General features: G+C 33.3%; 1 protein-coding gene across 2 annotated transcripts in view; it reads left to right on the top strand.

The window, feature by feature from the left end:
* Positions 1 to 20916, top strand: part of ITFG1 (integrin alpha FG-GAP repeat containing 1) — a 276139-nt gene that overhangs the window by 38311 nt on the left and 216912 nt on the right. For both annotated transcript variants that reach the window (XM_031954433.1, XM_003757229.4), the window contains one exon: positions 17259 to 17353. In XM_031954433.1, the coding sequence (XP_031810293.1) occupies positions 17259 to 17353 (95 nt within the window). The remainder of the gene's footprint in view (positions 1 to 17258; positions 17354 to 20916) is intronic.

The raw sequence follows: 20916 nt of genomic DNA, 5'->3' as shown, positions 1-20916 counted from the left end.
TATTATTTGGCTTTGAGTCTCAAATAAAAAATGCCAAAGGCAACTTCTTAGAAAATTCTAAGATTTTGTTATTTCTATATCTGTTTTTTAAAAAATAATTTTTTTATTTTTCAAAATATATGCAAAGATAGTTTTCAACATTCACCTTTGCAAAACTTTGTGTTCTAAATTTTTCTCCCTCCTTCCTTACCTTCCCACTCCCCAAGACAACAAATAATCCAGTATAAGTTAAATATGTGCATTTCCCCTAAACTTATTTCCATATTTGTCATGCTGCACAAGAAAAATAATATCAGAGGGAAAAAAATGAGAAAGAAAAAAAGAAGCAAGCAAACAATAGCAACCAAAAAAAAAGGTGAAAATATTATGTTGTGACCCACATTTGGTCCACATAGTCCTCTCTCTAAACACAAATGGTTCTCTCCAGTATATACCATACCAATTCAGCCATTCCCAAATGATGGGCATCCACTCACTTTCCAGTTCCTTGTCATTACAAAAAGGACTGCTACAAACATGTTTGCACAGATAGGTCCTTTTCCCTTTTTTTATGATCTCTTTGGGATACTCAGTAGAGACATTGCTGGATCAAAGGGTCTGCATAGTTTGATAGCCTTTTGGGCAGTAGTTCCGAGCCACAATTAATTGTGGCTATGATTTGCTGTTTCACCCAATCATATTTTAGGATGAGATTATTTAGTTTCCAATTATTTTTTGGTCTATTTTCCCCTGGCTTTTTATTGAATGTAATTTTCATTGCTTTGTGATCTAAAAAGGATGCATTGGGCAGGAGTTCTCCCTTTTCATTTTTAAGACTAACAATTAAATTTTCCTCTTTCTTTTTTAAATCAGATTTACTAAAGGTTTATCTATTTTGTTGGGGTTTTTTTTTCATAGAATCAACTCTTAGTTTTATTTATTAATTCAAGTTTTTTTTTACTTTGGGCAGTAGTTTGGGCAGCCACCTCTCCGAAATGGTTGGATCAGTTTACAATTCCACCAACAATATATTAGTGTCTCTGTTTTTTCACATCCCCTCCAATATTTATCATTATCTTTTCTTGATATAATCAAAATTTTCTATTTTGTGATCAATAATGATCTCTTATTCTTTCTTTGGTCATAAATTCCTTCCTCCTCCACAAGTCTGAGAGGTAAAACTATCCTATGTTCTTCTAATTTATTTATAATCTAGTTCTTTATGCCTAAATCGTGAACCCATTTTGATTTTATCTTGGTATACGGTGTTAAGTGTGGGTCCATGCCATACTAATCAGTTTTCCCAGCAGTTGTCGAATAGTGAATTCTTATCCCAAAAGTTGGACTCTTTGGGTTTGTCAAATAATAGATTTCTATAGTTATTGACTATTTTGTCCTGTAAACCTAACCTATTCCACTGATCAACTAATCTATTTCTTAGCCAATACCAAATGGTTTTGGGGACCGCTGCTTTGTAATATAGTTTTAGATCAGGTACAGGTAGGCCTCCTTCATTTGATTTTTTTTTTTCTATTAGTTCCCTTGAAATTCTTGACCTTTTGTTCTTCCATATGAATTTTGTTGTTATTTTTTCTAGGTCATTAAAATAGTTTCTTGGGAGGCTGATCAGTATAGCACTAAATAAACAGATTGGTTTAGGTACTATTATCATCTTTATTATATTTGCTTGGCCTACCCAAGAGCACTTAATATTTTTCCAATTGTTTAGATCTGACTTTATTTGTGTGGAAAGTGTTTTGTAGTTTTGCTCATATAGTTCCTGACTTTCCTTTGGCAAATAGATTCCCAAATATTTTATGCTATTGACAGTTTTTTTAAATGGAATTTCTCTTTGTATTTCTTGCTGTTGGATTTTGTTGGTGATGTATAAAAATGCTGATGATTTATATGTATTTATTTTCTATCCTGCAATTTTGCTAAAGTTGTGGATTATTTCTAATAGCTTTTTAGTAGAATCTCTGGGGTTCTCCAAGTATACCATCATATCATCTGCAAAGAATGATAATTTGGTTTCCTCATTGCCTACTCTAATTCCTTTAATCTCTTTCTCAACTCTTATTGCCGAAGCTAGCATTTCTAATAGAATACCGAATAGTAATGGTGATAGTGGGCAACCTTGTTTCCCTCCTGATCTTATTGGGAATGGTGCCAGTTTATCCTCATTACATATGATGCTTATTGATGGTTTTAAATAGATGCTCCTGACTATTTTAAGGAAAAGTCCATTTATTCCTATATTCTCATGTTTTTATTAGGAATGGGTGTTAGATTTTATCAAATGCTTTTTGTGCATCTATTGAGATGATCATATGGCTTGTGTTAATTTGGTTATTGATATAGTCAATTATGCTAGTAGTTTTCCTAATATTGAACCAGCCCTGCATTCCTGGTATAAATCCTACTTGGTCATGGTGTATTATTCTGGGGCTGATTTTCTATAATCTTTTTGCTAATATTTAATTTAAGATTTTTGCATCAATATTCATTAGGGAGATTGGTCTATAATTTTCTTTCTCTGTTTTCAACCTACCTGGTTTAGGTATCAGTACCATGTCTGTTTCATAAAAGGAATTTGGTAGGACTCCTTCGATCCCTATTTTTTCAAATAGTTTATATAGCATTATAGTTAATTGTTCTTTAAATGTTTGGTAAAATTAACATGTAAATCCATCTGGTCCTGGGGATTTTTTCTTAGGGAGTTGATTAATAGCTTATTCTATTTCTTTTTCTAAAATAGGACTGTTTAACCACTTTACTTCTTCATCTGTTAATCTGGGCAAGCTATATTTTTGAAGGTATTCATCCATTTCATTTAAGTTACTGAATTTATTGGCATAAAGTTGGGCAAAGTAACTCCTAATAATTGCTCTAATTTCCTCTTCATTAATGGCGAGTTCTCCCTTTTCATTTTTAAGACTAACAATTTAATTTTCCTCTTTCTTTTTTAAATCAGATTTACTAAAGGTTTATTTTGTTGGGTTTTTTTTTTTTCATAGAATCAACTCTTAGTTTTATTTATTAATTCAAGTTTTTTTTTACTTTCAATTTTATTAATCTCTCTTTTTATTTTTAGAATTTCAAGTTTAGTGTTTGGGAGTTTTTCATTTGCTCCTTTTCTAGCTTTTTTAGTTGCAAGCCCAATTCATTGACCTCTTTCTCTATTTTATGCAAGTAGGCCTCTAGAGATATAAAATTTCCCTTTATTACTGCTTTGGCTGCATCCCACATATTTTGGTATAACGTCTCATTATTGTCATTTTCTTGGGTGAAATTATTAATTGTGGCTATGATTTGCTGTTTCACCCAATCATTTTTTAGGATGAGATTATTTAGTTTCCAATTATTTTTTGGTCTATTTTCCCCTGGCTTTTTATTGAATGTAATTTTCATTGCTTTGTGATCTGAAAAGGATGCATTTACTATTTCTTCCTTTCTGCATTTGAATTTGAGGTCTTTGTGTCCCAATATATGACCAATTTTTGTTTAGTTCCCATGAACTGCCAAAAAGAAAGTATTCTTCTTTCTGTCTCCCTTTAATTTTCTTCAAAGATTTATCATACCTAACTTTTGTAGTATTCTATTTACTTCTTTGACTTCTTTCTAATTTATTTTGTGGTTTAATTTATCTAATTCTGTGAGTGCAAGGTTGAGATCTCTCACTATTATAGTTTTGCTATCTATTTCTTCTTGCAGCTCTCTTAACTTCTCCTTTAAGAATTTAGATGCTACTCCACTTGGTGCATATATGTTTAATAGTGATATTGCTTCATTATTTATACTACCCTTTAGCAAGATATAGTGCCCTTCCTTATGTTTTTTAATAAGATCAATTTTTGCTTTTGCTTAATCTGAGATCAGGATGGTTACCCCTGCTTTTTTGACTTCACCTGAAATATAGTAGATTCTGCTCCATCCTTTACCTTTACTCTGTATGTATCAACCTGCTTCAAGTGTGTTTCCTATAAATAACACATTGTAGGATTCTGGCTTTTAATCCAGTCTGCTATCTGCCTCCACTTTATGAAGGAGTTTATCCCATTTACATTTATGGTTAAAATTACTAATTCTGTATTCTCTTCTATCTTGTTAATCCCAGCTTATGCTTTTCTCCTTTCCTTCCCCTTTATCCCCCTCCCCAGTATTAAATTTGTGAGTACCACTTGCCTCATGCAACCCTGCCTCTTTAGGATCCCTCCCCTCACCTTAGAGTCCCTCCCCTTTTCTTAATCCTTTTCCTCACAATTTCTGTATTTCCTTCTGTATTTTCCTTGTTTAACTTACTCATTCCTTTTTCACTTTTCCCCTCCCGCTTTTCAATGAGGTTTCTCTATTAATAGAATGTCTAATTTTTTCTCTTTAAGCCAATTCTTATGAGAGTTAAGACACACACTATGTTCATCCTCACATATAATAGGTTTCCTTTGCCTCTTTGTGAGATGTAGTACCTCCACTTCTCCCTTTTTCTGGTACAATTTCTTTTCCACCTCTAGCTTCTTTTTTATATTATAACAGTAAAACCAAATTATACATGTATTCTTTATGTATACTAATAACAGAAATATAGTTCCCAAGATTTCTTTTTACCTTTTTATGTTTCTCTTGAGTCCTGTATTTGGAGATCCAACTTTTTGTTTAGTTCCAGTTTTTAGTCATAAATAGATGGAATTCACCTATTTCATTGAATGCCCATCTTCTTCCCTGGAAAAAAATGCTCATTTTGGCTGCATACCAAGTTCCTTAGCCTTTTGGAATATCAGATTCCAGGCCTTTTGATCTTTTAATATGGACACTGCTAGATCCTGAGTAATCCTTATTGTGGCTCCTTTATATTTGAATTGTTTTTTTTTTTGTTTTTTTTTTTTTTTTTTTTCTAGCTGCTTGTAGTATTTTTTCCTTAGTCTGATAGTTCTGGAATTTAGCCACAATATTTCTTGGAGTTTTGATTTTGGGGTCTCTTTCAGTAAGTGATTGATGAATTCTTTCAATGTCTATTTTATCCTCTGTTTTTATAACATCTAGGCAGTTCTCTTTGATGATTTCATGAAAAATAGTGTCTAGGCTGTTTTTTTCATCATAATTTTCAGGAAGTCCAATAATTCTCAGATTATCTCTCCTAGATCTATTCTCCAGGTCTGTTGTTTTCCCAAGTAGGTATTTAACATTTTTTTCAATTTTTTTCATTTTTTTGGTTTTGCTTAACAGATTCTTGGTGTCTCCTCAAGGCATTCATTTCCATTTGTTCAATTCTGATTTTTAATGAATTTAATGAATTATTTTCTTCATTTACTTTTTAAATTTTTTTTTGTAATTGTCCAATTGAGTTGTTTTGTTCTATGGAATTTTTTTTCCATTTCATCAATTTTATTTTCTTTTTCCAGTTCACTAATTATGTTTTTCAGGGAATTGATTTCTTTATCCATTGTATCTTTTAATGAGTAGGATGACTTAATCAGACCTTCTTGCCAAGCTTCCATTTCCTTTCCCCATTTTTCTTCTAGCTTTCTTGTGAGAGCCTTTTAAATTTCTTCTATGAGAACATTTTGTGGTGGGAAATAGATCATATCCCCCTTTGTGATTTCATCTAGAGACAGTCTGTTTTTAGTCTCCTCAGGGTTTGAAGTCTGCTCTCTATCAGTATAGAAGCTATCTATAGTTAGAGCCCACTTTAACTTTTTACTCATTTTGACAAAAAAGAAACAAAACAAAACAAAAAAAACAACTATGGTCTGCTTTTGGGGCAGTGTGGTATTACCAAGCTTCCTCTACAGATAATAGGAAGTAGTAGTGAAGCAGCAGTGGGACAGCAATGGCTGCACTTTGTCTGCACAGCCATTGCACTCTGTGTCACTCCAGGTGTTGAGTGGGTGTGGCCAGGTCCAGAGAGACTCTAGTGATTCAGGGTTATAGTCTTTACCCCCTGTGTTTATAGCTTCTCTGTTGATCTACTGGCTTGTTGCCAGAGCAAAATAGCTCACATTGTGGTAAAGTTCTCCTCACAAATTTTCCACTGGCTGAGACCACCCTCCTCCTCTTCAGGTCTACTCAGGTAAGCTGCCTTTCCTGCTCTCACTGCCAACTTTCCTGACTCTCCACTAGGCCTCACCATTCCCGCCCTCGAGTAAAAACAGACCTTTTCTGGCAAATTTTGAGGATATCTTCTGTTGGTAATGTATTGTACTCCCAACATTAGTAGGTTTTTTCAGTCAAGCACTAATTCTGAGGCATTTTATAAAAGAAGTAGTCTGAGGGAAAGGAAGAGCACAGATAGATATGTGTGTCCTCTCCACCATGTTGGCTCTGCCCATTTATCATTATCTTTTTCTTTCATCTTAGCCAATCTGAGAGATATGAAGTTATACCTCCGAGTTGTCTCAATTTGTAATTCTCTGATCAATAGTGATTTAAAGCATTTTTTTTCATATGAGTGGAAATGGCTTTAATTTCTTCATCTGAAAACTGTCTGTTCGTATTACTTGACCATCTATCCCTTAAGAGTGGCATGTATTCTTATAAATTGAGTCAATTCTCTATGTATCTTAGAAATGAGGGTTTTATCAGAAACTTTGGATGTAAAATTTTTTTTCCAGTTTTCTACTTCCCATCTAATCCTGGCTACATTGGCTTTGTTTGTACAAAAACTTTTTAGTTTAATGTAATCAAAATTATCCATTTTTCCATTTCATAATGTTCTTTGGTTCTTCTTTGGCCTTAAATTCCTTTCTTCTTTATAGATTTGAGAGGTTGACTATCCTTTGTTCTCCTAATTTGCTTATAGTATCATCCTTTATGTCCAAATCATGAACCTATTTCTATCTTATCTTGATATAGGATATTAGGTGTTGTGTCTAGTTTCTGTCATACTATTTTCCAATTTTCCCAGCAATTTTTGTCAAATAGTGAATTCTTATCCTAGAAGCTGGAGTCTTTTTGTTTATCAAATCCTAGATTCCTACAGTCATTTCCTATTGTGTCTTGTGAACCAACTCTGTTCCACTGACCCACTACTTTTATTTCTTAGCAGATGGTTTTTTTTATGACTGCTGCTTTATAACATAGTTTTAGGTCTCCTGTAGCTAGGCCACCTTTGCATTTTTTTTTTCATTAATTTCCTTTAAAGTCTTAACCAGATGTATTTTGTTATTTTTTTTCTAGCTCTATAAAGTAATTTCTCAGCAGTTTGATTTGTATGATACTGAATAAGTAGATCAATTTAGGTAAAATTGTAATTTTTATTATAATAACTCCACTTAACCATGAGTACTTGATATTCTTTCAGTTGTTTAGATCTAATTTTATTTGTGTGAAAAGTGTTTTGTAGTTGTGTTCATATGGTTCTTGGGTTTATTTTATAAACTGCAACTTTGCTAAGGTTGTTAATTGTTTTTAGTAATGTTTTAGTTGATTCTCTAAGATTCGCTAAGGATTATCTAAGGTGATAATCATATCATCTGCAGAGAGTGATAATTTTGTTTCCCCTTAGCTACTCTAATTCTTTCAATTTCTTTTTTCTTCTCTCACTGCTAAAGCTACCATTTCTAATACAATTTTAAATAGTAATGGAATAAAAGGCAACCTTGTTTCACTTCTGATCTTATTGGGAGTACCCTATGTCTCTCTTTGGTGTTTTCATTTAAGTCCTGTAATTATACTGTAAATTCTCCATTTTTGCTTTAACCATTCTTTTTTAACTTTTTGCTAAGGCAATTAGGGTTAAGTGACTTGCCCAGGGTCACACAGCTAGGATGTATTAAGTGTCTGAGGCTAGATTTGAACTCATGTCCACCTGACTTCATGGCTGGTGCTCCATCCACTGTGCCACATAGCTGCCCCAACCATTTTATTTTTTTAGAGGCATGTTTAAGTGAATATTAGCTACATGAGCATAAAGAATGGTGGGAAATGGCAGGTGTAAATACAAAATTCTAACAAATAAGGAAATAGATGAACTCTGTGAAAAGAAAAGCCTTTACTATACTCAGTCATTCAGACAGCACAAATGCTGTATTTTTTTTCCTTTTTTTAAAATCATTACAGAGGATTCTGGGAAGATGACATAGTAGGTTGGTAAATTTCAGGCTTTCTAGATTTCCCCCATAATAGAACAAATTTGTGACTCAGGGCAAACACAGACTGCTGAAAAATCAAGACTTCTGGAAGAACTGGGGTCCACCTGACACAATCTGAGATTGTAAAAAAGACTGGGATACCTGGGGTTAGCCCATCTGAAATACAAACACATCTAGATTAAAAACGCTAAATGGAGATCCCCTCAGGCTAGCTGAGTGTGGCTGAAACCTCTGCAGGAACCACAGACTTTTACCTCCTAGACTGTGGAGTGGGTTTGAGTCCTGAAAGACCTAGTTGCCAGGCCCAGATGAACAGCAGTGACATGGCCCTAAGTGAGAAGGAACCAGCATCTGGTGAGTGCAGAAGCCCTAAGGCGGGTGTGGGTACTTGCTGGAGGGTGGAGCTCTTGATTTGGGTTCCTAGTCAGAGTGGAGAACTGAAAGGAAGCTTGAGGCATTATCTCCAACCACCACCCCACCCCCACCTCAGTATTACCAGTGCTTGCACTAATAGAGCACCAACCCTGAAGTCAGGAGGACCCGAGTTCAAATGTGGCCTCTGACACTTAACACTTCCTAACTGTGTGACCCTGGGCAAGTCACTTAACCCCAATTGCCTCAGCAAAAAAACAAAAAAAACCCAAGAAGATTGGGGGCGGGGTGGAGTTAACCAATTAGAAAAGGAAATACAGAGTCCGAAAGACAAAACTAACTCTTTGAAAATTAGAATTGGATAAGGGAAAGCCAATGAAGTTGTGGGAGACTAGGCTATAACAAAACATGTTATAAAGAATGAAAAAATAGAACAGAATGTGAAACATAAGAAAAATGACACATCTGGAGAACAGATCAAGAAAAGAAAATATGAGAATAATTGGACTGCCTAAAAATTGTGATAAAAAAAACAGGACCTTAACACAATAATGCAAGAAATAATCCAAGAAAATTATCCTGGAGTAATAGAATATAAGGGGAATATAGAAATGGAAAAAATTCACCAGTCACCACGTCAATGGGATCCTTTGTGGAAAACACATAGGAATATTATTGCCAAGTTTTGGAACCTCCAGATTGAAGAGAAAATTTTGCAAGAATCAAGAAAAAAAAATTGAAATATACTAGAGCTACAATTAGAATTGTAGATAATTTATCAGCAACCACAATAAAAGACTGCAGATCCTATAATCATATCTACCGACAATCAAAAGAACTAGACCTACAGCCAAAAATATCATATCCAGCAAAATTATATATAATTCTGAATAAGAAAAAATGGGCATTTAATGAACTTTCAAATTTTTAGGAGTTTCAATCAAACCCAAACTTAATAGAAAATTTAACATAGAAGAGCTAGTATCAAAGATTAATTTCAAGAAACTTAATATGGACAAATTGTTTGCTTTTTTTCACATGAGAAATGTAGAGCATATATTTAAGATTAACATCAATAATAGGGCCCCTCAAAAAGAAAGATTGGGGTTGAGTTAAAGTAAAAATAGTAATTATGTCATAGAAATGAGGTACAGGGGAAGAGTAGACATAGAGATATTAGAGGGGGAAGGAGGGTTCATAGTTCTGAAAACCTACTCACATCTGGAATGGGTTAAGTAGACAATACTACATATTTACTAGGAAGGCTATAGCACCCTCCAAAATCTATAAAGAAATAAAGGGGGGGTGGAGTAGATGGATATACAGGAAAGCAAAGGGTTGGGGAAGAAGACAAGGGAAGGATCCTGTGTGTGGATGCTAAGTAATAGCAAGACAAGTTTGGAGCAGAATTAAAGTAATGGGTCAGCAGGGATAGGAAAGATGTGTGTGTGTGTGTGTGTGTGTGTGTGTGTGTGTGTGTGTGTGTGTGTATGTATGTATATTTATATACACACACATATGTATACATAAATATATCTTTTCTTAATTATAGTTTGTTTATAAGTGGTAGGGATAATGAAAGGGGGGAAGAATAAAGTAAAAAGGGTGTGCAGCAAAGAACAAAAGAATTTACAAGGAAAAAAAAGAAAAGATGGACACTCGTGAATATAATTTCTTGTGTGTACACACACACACACACACACACTCTTTCTTGAACTAGTATTTGTTGTTATATATTCAGAATCTTCCCTGATGTTCTGCTAGGCACATGACAATGTTCTTTTTTGTTTTATTTTGTTTTTTATCCCTTTTCTATTTTTCTTTTTCCTTATTCTGTTTTTTAAATAAAATACATTAAAAAAATTCATTATAGCCAAATTTTCATGTTCAATTAATATCATCTTTTATCTATATCTACATTTTATGTATCTACTTTTATATTTTTATTTTATTATATTTTGTATTTTATTAATTTTTATTATTTTATCATATATTAAACCTATATTTTTATCAATATCTTTTTTAAAAGTATTCTTAATCATTCAAATCAGACAACTTGACATTTCATTACTATAAGTCCTTAGAAATAGCTTGAAACTTGATTGTGAAAGATTCATTTTACCATGACTTTCAAAAATAAGCCAAAACATGACAAAAGAACAGTAGAAGAAAAAATTACAAATGACAATTACGAATGACAAACTATCGTTAAGAAAAAAATATATTTATGTATACGTGTGTGTATATATAAATACACTCACATAACTTTCTTATGACATGTATGATCTTTCCCAAAATACATTTAAGACTATAATGTTGAATTTTCTTGAAATAGTTTAACCTGTAAAAAAAGGAAATTGTAGACAAAGTCAGAACTTTAATTTGCAAGGGAACTCAAAAGTTCCACATTAATGATTATATGAAGTTTGGGAAATAAAAATATTCAATACATAAGCTATATTCTTGCCATTCTAATTTGCATTATATAAAGCATGCTTATCTTAGTTGGCTAGTAAGCTTTCTAGAAGTAATTAGTTAAACTGACAGCTGTCTTTCCCACATAATACCCCTGTGGTTTATACCTCATTAAAAAGAAGTGAAAACTTTACAAATTACATGAATCCTAATAATTAATTATAGAAAACTTCAACCAGATTCATCATCAAAAACAAATATTATTGGGCAATAACTGCCTACACTAATTTCCTTATTTCTTTCCATTTATGTAAAATCCAGTTCATATCATATCTTATTTCCTCTGTGAGTCTATCTTTTAAGATATATATGCTAATTTATTAAAAGTCTATATTCAAAATTTTCAGAGATACTAAGATCTTAGATATAGAGATCAAAGGGACTTTAGAAGCCATTTAGTCCAACTCCTTCATTTTATAGGTGAGGAAACTATCACTTAAGGTTGTTTTTCCCAAAGTTGCACAGGTAAAAAGCAGCATAGCTGCATGCTCTATTTCAATTCCAGCAGACTTTCCTCTTTATCACAATTCCTTCTCTAAAATGTTCTATCCAGTCAAAAAAAAAATTAACCCTTCTTTTTCAGACATAGTATTTAGTATGTCTTCCATCTACATATCAAATCATTATGTTTAGCATATCATGTATTTAGTATATTTATCTCAGTGCATATCTACTCATATAAGTATGAGATTGTAATCTTAACAGGAGAGATCGCCTAATTGATTTCTGTTTTTTTTTCTTTAATAAAATGCATTTCATGTAGTAAGTGTTAGAATCCTTACAAAGTGATGTCAGTTGCCTAATTTAGCATGGTACTTAGCAAATTCTCTAGCTCACTAATGTATTTAAGTACTCATTGGAGTTCACACTTTTGGGAGATTCACAATCCCACTCTCAGAGGAGGAATCAACCTTTGAGTTCACACCTCTAAAAGAGGATAAAAAGGAGCTGAGTTAGTGAAGTGAGTCAGTTCAGAAGAAGCCTACTCTCAGAGGTGGAACCAGATTCATTCATCCCATCTCACACCACCATGGTGGTAGGCTCTCCTCCTTTGCCTCTCCACTGAAAGATAGTCCTCTAAGAAAGCTAACCAGCCCAAGGAAAGAGACAAGACTTGGAAGGAGAAAATAAACGTTTGGATTTTATCAGCTGGCTGCATTTGGAGTGATTATTACTCAGAACTGAAACTAAGACTGCCTCTAGAAAACCTCCCCAAGAAACCTGCTCCCAGAGAGAACCATCATATATTATAAAAAAGAAAAAGAATACCACAAGTAAGCATTTTTATAAGTCATTGATACATGAATGAATTAGGTTTAAAGGTAAGGCATAATATTTATGTAGCTTCTACAGGATCTTGCTATGTGCTTAATGCTTAGAGCAGTACTTGCCCATTATAGGCTCTAAATGTTTGATTGTGATATTCTTCAGTCATTTCAAATGTATTACAACTCTTCACGAACCCTTTTGGAATATCTTGGCAAAGATACTGAAATGGTTTGCTCCTTTCTTCTCTAGTCCATTTTACAGATGAGAAATAGAAGTCAATGAGTGATTTCCCCAAAATCACGCACTTAGGGAGTGTTCAAGGCCAGATTTGAGCTCAGGAAGATGAATCTTTTTTGATTTCAGGCTCAATACTCTTTCCACTGAACCACCTAGCTGTTCTGTGCTTGAGATAAAAGTTTTCTGACCAAACTATCACTCTTTGCAGATGATATGATGGTATACTTAGAGAACCCCAGAGATTCTATTAAAAAGCTATTAGAAATAATTCATAACTATAGCAAAGTTGCAGGATATAAAATAAATTCCCATAAATGCTGAGGATAATTTATACATCACCAACAAAATCCAACAGCAAGAGATACAAAGAGAAATTCCATTCAAAATAACTGTCAACAGCATAAAATATTTGGGAATCTATCTACCAAAGGAAAGTCAGGAATTATATGAGCAAAATTACAAAAAACTTTCCACACAAATAAAGTCAGACTTAAATAATTGGAAAAATATTAAGTGCTCTTAGATAAGCCGAGCGAATATAATAAAATGACAAAACTCCCTAAACAAATAACAACAAAATTCATATGGAATAATAAAAGGTCGAAAATCTCAAGGGAATTAATGAAAAAAAAAATCAAACGAAGGTGTCCTAGCTGTACCTGATCTAAAACTATATTATAAAACAGCAGTCACCAAAACCATTTGGTATTGGCTAAGAAATAGATTAATTGATTAGTGGAACAGATTAGGTTCACAAGACAGAATAGTCAACTATAGCAATTTAGTGTTTGACAAACCCAAAGATCCTAACTTTTGGGATAAGAATTCATTATTTGACAAAAACTGCTGGGATAACTGGAAATTAGTATGGCAGAAATTAGGCATGGACCCACACATAACACCGTATACCAAGATAAGATCAAAATGGGCCCATGATTTTAGCATAAAGAACGAGATTATAAATAAATTAAAGGAACATAGGATAGTTTATCTCTTAGACCTGTGGAGGAGGAAGAAATTTGTGACCAAAGATGAACTAAAGACCATTATTGATCACAAAATAGAAAATTTTGATTACATCAAATTAAAAAGCCTTTGACAAACAAAACTAATGCAAACAAGATTAGAAGGGAAGCAACAAACATCTTCACAGTTAAAGGTTCTGATAAAGGCCTCATTTCCAAAATATATAGAGAACTGACTCTAATTTATAAGAAACCAAGCCATTCTCCAATTGATAAATGGTCAAAGGATATGAATAGACAATTTTCAAATGATGAAATTGAAATTATTACCACTTATATGAAAGAGTGTTCCAAATCATTATTAATCAGAGAAATGCAAATTAAGACAACTCTGAGATACCACTACACACCTGTCAGATTGGCTAAGATGACAGGAAAAAATAATGATGATTGTTGGAGGGGATGCAGGAAAACTGGGACACTGATACATTGTTGGTGGAGTTGTGAACAAATCCAACCATTCTGGAGAGCAATCTGGAATTATGCCCAAAAAGTTATCAAACTGTGCATATCCTTTGATCCAGAAGTGTTTCTACTGGGCTTATACCCCAAGGAGATACTAAAGAAGGGAAAGGGATCAGTATGTGCCAAAATGTTTGTGGCAGCCCTGTTTGTAGTGGCTAGAAGCTGGAAACTGAGTGGATGCCCATCAATTGGAGAATGGTTGGGTAAATTGTGGTATATGAATGTTATGGAATATTATTGTTCTGTAAGAAATGACCAGCAGGATGAATACAGAGAGGCTTGGAGAGAATTACATGAACTGATGCTAAGTGAAATGAGCAGAACCAGGAGATCATTATATACTTCAACAACGATACTGTATGAAGATGTATTTTGATGGAAATGGATTTCTTTGACAAAGAGACCTAATTCAGTTTCAGTTGATCAATGATGGACAGAAGCAGCTACATCCAAAGAAAGAACACTGGGAAATGAATGTAAACTGTTTGCATTTTTGTTTTTCTTCCTGGGTTATTTTTACCTTCTGAATCCAATTCTCCCTGTGCAACAAGAAAACTGTTTGGTTCTGTACACATATATTGTATCTAGGATGTACTGCGACATATTTAACATATATAGGACTGCTTGCTATCTAGGGGAGGAGGTGGAGGGAGAGAGGGGAAAAATCGTAAACATAAGTGAGTACAAGGGATAACGTTGTAAAAAATGACCCAGGCATGGGTTCTGTCAATAAAAAGTTATTATAATAAATTTAATAAATAAATAAATAATAAAAATTAAAAAACAATTTTTTAAGGGTTTCTGAAATGGCATTTTCTTAAGCAGTGGAACAATCACAATATGGCTATTCTTCCAAACTTTATTGCAAACTATAAGCAAGGACCCCTTAAGATTGGGTATATATGTTTGATTCTGGAGGTTAACTTTGCAAAGAGTCAGTATATATCTTTGACTCATAAGTCCCATATCCTAATTCTAGAATATTTTCAAAATATATAGCTTACATTTGGTTCGTATTAGTCTTATTTCAAATATGGTTAACAGGTACCAGCTCCTGTATAAGGATTCAAAGTAAAAATTCTTGTGATAGACATCTTTTATTTTACCCCACAAGAATGGACTCATGTAGCCCATGAGCTGATAAAGAAGTGTAAAAATACTTTGAGTTAAAGTATTTGGTTCGCAGTCTTCCTCTCCTCTTTAATTCTTGCCCTTAAAGTAGGAGACCAGCATGTTAATATGTCCTCAAACACCTAACCTCTCAGTTCATAAGTCTCTTTAGGTCCCATGACCTATTCTCTAGCTTAGCCATACATAGGCATAATTAATTCCCTCAGAACTGAAGACGTCACCAAAATGAGAGAGCAGTATAGCGAGAGAATAGACAACTCAGGAAAGAACCTTGGGGTATACAATGTTGCCTTTTTACCTTTATTATGCATTCTCCATGATCTATGTATTCTGTAGTTTAGCCAAAACGGTTTCAGTTTTCCTCACATATGATACTCTCTTCTCACATTTCTATGTTTTTGTATTGGCCTCAAACTTGAAATATATAGTACTTTCATCTCTACCTCATAGAGTGACTTCCTTTATGACTGGGTTCATGTACAAAAAGTACATGAGGTTTTTGTTTTGTTTTGTTTTGTTTTGTTTTTAACATGAGGTTTCTTCCAATTCCCTAAAACTCCAGCGTTCTCTCCACAAATTAACTTGTATCCATTTTGTAAATACATATCAGTGTGATATTCTTATGCATATATATATATATATATATATATACACACACATATTTTCTCTTTTCAATAGAATGTAGCCTTCTTAAAGCAAGAATTATTTAACTTTTGTCTTTTCTAATCTTCTCTTTTGAATGGTGTTTTTGGTCCAAAGAACCATTTCATAAGCTGCAGTCCATGCTGACTTTATTCCCTCCTCCACTCCTTACTTTCCAGACTTGTCTACCTTCTCCATAGCAGCCTTGCCCCTGCATAGGTACCTCATATACCTGTGCATACATAATTGCTTTCAGACCCCTTTTATGTGCTGTCTCCCTCCATTAGAATGTAAGATCCTTAAGGTATGGCTGTCTTTTTCCCCCTTTATTTGTATCCTTAGGGTTTGACACAGTTTCTGGCACATATTAAATGTTTGATAAATACCTATCTACCTTTGTGTTCCCAGCTTTTACACAATACCTGACACATAGTAAATTCTTAATGAATATTTGTTGATTTATTTAATTACCCCATTAGTTCCCCTAAAGAGGAACCTCAATTTTGAGGCAACTTCTAAGGCTGGTGCTTCAAAGAAAATTTCTTTCTCTGACCAGTTTAGGTTGTGGGATCATGAAACCAGGGGAATTCAGAATCCTTCATATTCCCCATATAATAAGAAAAACCCTCTCAGGCCTGAATCTTCTTCCTTCCATAGGAAATCTAATAGTATCCTGGTCAGTAGAAACACTTAGAAAGGAAAGTTCATTCTCAAAATCTCTGCAGGCACATTCAGTGCCTATGTCCCTCTATTTAAAGATAAGTATTTGTAGTTCCTAAAAAAACTACACAAGTAGAGGACTCATTCCCTATTCGGAACTGGGCCTCATTTGCTGCATTTGGTCTGTTTTCTGAACAGGTAACTAGTAGTCCAAAATGCCCCTAAGTCCTAGTCAGTCTGTTAATTTTTTAGGCCACCCCAGACAATTGGAACTGATGAAGTTTTTTATCCTTATCAGCCAGTTACTATTAGATTTGCCCACTATACCTAGAGAAGTACCCTTTGACACCTGTTTGATACTCTAAAGGTATCTCTCACTATCCCCTGCAATCTCATACAATCAATCAGAGAAATTAGAGAATTATATTAGAGAAATATATAAAGTTAAGCAAAAACTGCTCAGAACAACTAGTTTTATATCCATGTTGCTTAGATAAATTGGCAGTTTTGAATTGCAAGGCAGCTGAATATCATCATCAGCTACATAGAGGCCCATTTCAAATATATTTTCTAAGATCACATTTTCTTTCTTATTGGGAAGACAGCATCATTAGAGTTATTACAGATAATTTTTTTGCTTATTTTAAGGATGAGAAAAGAAGTACAATCATATGTACTCTGTTGATTTAGTACAAAAACTGAAACCATTCTTTTCTGAGGGGTATAATTCATTCTTTTTCTGGTTTTAGTAAAATGAGTTCAAATAGTTATTATAAATCATCGGTATATTGTCTTAGCAGTGCCACATATGCAGAATTTAATAGCTTAAAATACTATATGCTTTAGTTGCATGTCATAGAAAAGGATTCATTTGCAAGTTTTCATTAAGAACATTTTCTATTTTTTCTCCCCTTAGGAATTTATCATGGCATCCCGTACTGAATACTCAAAGTAAAATGCGAACACCACATTCTCATGCATTTATTGATTTGAATAAAGATTTCACTGCAGGTGAGTCTTTTCCCCATATAAAAATTTTGGGGGCAGCTAGTTGGTACAATGGATAAAGCACCAACCCTTAAGTCAGAAGGATCTGAGTTCAAATTTGACCTTAGACACTTAACACTTCCTAGCTGTGTGATCCTGGGCAAGTCACTTAGTCCCAATTGCCCCAGCCAAAAACAAAAAACAAAAACAAAAAAAAAGGATAATTTTTATATTGAATTGCTAATAATTTAATATTTTATTTTAAATAACACAATAGATGTGAAGTATTTGATAACTACTAGACTTAGAGCTAGATCAGAGTTCAAGTCCCTAATTTTATATTAATTAGATTCATTACCTTGATTACTCCCACCTTCAGTTTCCTTGCCTATAAAATTAAGCTGTGACTGTAAATCAGAAGTGACAACTTGCAAGACATAAACTGAATTAAAATATAATTAGGAAATATTTAAGAAAATAAAAACACAGTAAAACATATATCATGTTTATATGTGGTTTTTCTCAGTCAATATGTACACTGAGGTTAATTCAAACTTATGTAGGGGTTAGTGGCCCTGGTTTCTATTTGACTTTGATATGAGTGCACAAAATGGCCTCTCAAGCCCCTTCTAGTTCTTACATTACACAATTATCCATCTACAACTTAACTCTGCACCTCAATTCTTTCATCTGAAAAAGTATTTACATTTCTCAATTTTGTCATAAGGTTTCTGTGAAAAGAAATGAGATGATGCAAAAACATTTTTGAAAGTTTAAAGTCCTTATATAAAGATATATCTAAATTGTCTAAAAAATAAAAAATATATCTAAAATGTCTAAATTGTCATCATAATTAATTAATTAGTGGTTTCAAGGTAAATGGAAATTGATCTTTGGACATAATTACAAAGTTTATAAAAAAAATATTTTGTTCATTTTTAAAGGGAAGAGTTTGGTTTAAATCTGAGAAGAAGAATCCCTGATTGAGATAGTTCATCAGCTTGTCTGTAACTCATGATATTAGAATGTTATTTGGGTCACTGTACATCTGAATTATTCATGATCACACAGTCAATATTTGTCAGTAGCAGAACTGTAACTTAGGTCTTAGTGACTTCAGCATTAGTCCCCAATCTACCTCACCATACTTACTCTAATTCTAAACTAGTTATGTAAATGAAACGACAAGGGAAATATCATCTGCTTGTGAAAGCACACTTTTTGCCATTATTTTCTTTGATATGAAATAATAATAATGTTGACGCACATTTATTTTAGAACTTTAGTGTTTACAAATTCCTTTCCCTCACAATAAGTCTGTAGTGAAGAAAAGAAAAGTTAAATCCATCATTTAACCTCTCTAGACTTCAAATTCTTAAATCTATAATTCAAGAAACTATTAAGATTATGATCTCTAACATTTTACATTTCAAAAATTTTAACTACTTTCAAACTGGATATGATAACATCCATTTGTGTACAATGTGCCTTTAAAAATCATTAAACGAGTCTAATGAGATATCTAATTAATATAACTATTACTGTCATTAATATGATTGCATTCTTTTGAAAATATTCTACTTCTCCTTACATGTATGCCCTTTTACCTCACTGGGTTGGTCTTGTCTCATCTGCAAAATAAGAGGATTGATCTAGATAGGCTCTCATTTTACTTCTAGATATATGTGTGTGTATATATATATATATATATATATATATATATATATATATATTCATTCTAATTCAGATTCAGCAATTAAACTTGGACTCCTTGTAATTATTCTTAGTTAGTGAAGTTTTACTCTGCTGTTTTGTTTTGTTTTTTAAGTTGGTGAAAATAATTCCATCAAAGCTTTGAAAGCTCTAACAGAAAATCTCATAGGAGAATATTACTGATTTCAAGTTAATTTAACATCCATGCATTGGGCCTTTCTCCCTAGCAGTTTAAAGCTACTTGAGAATATATTTTGATTGAAGGAAGAGGAAGCAGAAGGCTTCTTTTAATAAAGGTGATTTAACATCTTAACTTTGGAGAAAATATTCATATTTTAAATAGAATGCTAAGGAAATTCCTTTAAAATGTACTTTTAGTAAATTGACATATTGATAATATATGAAGAATTATTTATTACCTTTTAATTAGATACAAATTTTATGTAAATCAAAACTTAACACTATCTCTTAAGTAAAAGGTGAAAAAATGAAAGTTCAAATTTTATTATACAGGTTTTAGGATCATATTAACATGACTTTGGTCTTATACTGGACAATTTTTCATATCAAGAAATTCTGATACAACTTTTAAGAATTCTCTGTCATATCTGTAAGCAATATAAGGTACAAATTTTGTTCAGGTCCATTACAATTTTGTTAAATACCTTCATTGTTTCATGGTAATCCTTTTATTCTTCCATCACTGGCTCTTTGTTTTCTCTACAATCTGTATTCCATTCCTCTATTACTCTCCTCAAGACATCCTCAAGAGTAATGATACTCTTATTTCTTTCCCTTTTCACAGAGGACCTTCTCTCCTAATTTATAATCTCTCTTCTTCCCTATTCCACAACTCAGAACTCCTTATTCTTATCTGATGTTATCTTACCCCCACCTCCTTATTATTGTTTCTCAGAAAAAGGTAGTCTTTCTCTTTACTAAGACCATTCTCTATAATTGTGCTTATCTCTTACTGTCTTCTCCTGAATTTTGGCCCATCAATCATTTCATCATGGTCTCTTCAATGTTTCCATATCTACTGGCCTCCTTTCTTCAATCTCTAATGATTATTATCAGTGTTGTGCTGACTCTCTCTCTGCCTCTCTTTCTGTCTCCCTTTCCTCTCTCTTTCCTTCCTCCCGCTTTCTCCCCTCCTCCCCCCCATAGAGAATTCCTCTGCATTTAAATTATCAGCTCTACATGAATAACTACTGCATCTACATATCTAGCCCCAGTTTCTTTCCTGAGCTACAATCATTCAGTCAAAACATTTATATGCTAGACATTTGTTATATGTTGGCTACCATTTTAAATACCAGGAATACAAATAAAATAAAAATGGTCCCTGTCCTCAAGGATCTTACATTATGATGGAGAGATGAATGACAGGTAAATAACAAGGAACTTACAAGATATATACAGAATAAATGGAAGGTTACTTCAGAGAGGAAGAAGCTAGCATCATGGGGAGCCAGAACATTCTTCCTGAAGAAGGTGGGACTTGAGTGAAGTTTTGAACAAAAGCAAAGGGAAACCAAGAAGTAAGTTGAGGAAGCAGAACAGGCATGTTCAAAAGACAGCTAATACAAAGGCATAGAGATAGGAGAGATTAACAAATTTGAGGAACTTCAAAAAGGTCATTGACCTTGGTTCCCAGAGCACATGGAGTAGAATAAGTGCAAACAGAATGGAGAGGTAAGAAAAAGTCAAGTTGTGAAGAAATCCAAAAGTTTATTAGTACCAGGATAAAATATAAAAATAGTTTTTTATTTTAAAAATCCTACAGCTCAGGAAACAGGAAGTGATAGTGGTCAAACCTGTATTTTACAGAAAAAAATCACCTTGAAAACACAGTGAAGGATGAACTGAAGAGA

This window comes from Sarcophilus harrisii, chromosome 2 (assembly GCF_902635505.1).
Source record: "Sarcophilus harrisii chromosome 2, mSarHar1.11, whole genome shotgun sequence".
Classification (NCBI taxonomy): Eukaryota; Metazoa; Chordata; class Mammalia; order Dasyuromorphia; family Dasyuridae; genus Sarcophilus; species Sarcophilus harrisii.
This window is presented reverse-complemented; position numbering and strand designations above follow the sequence as displayed.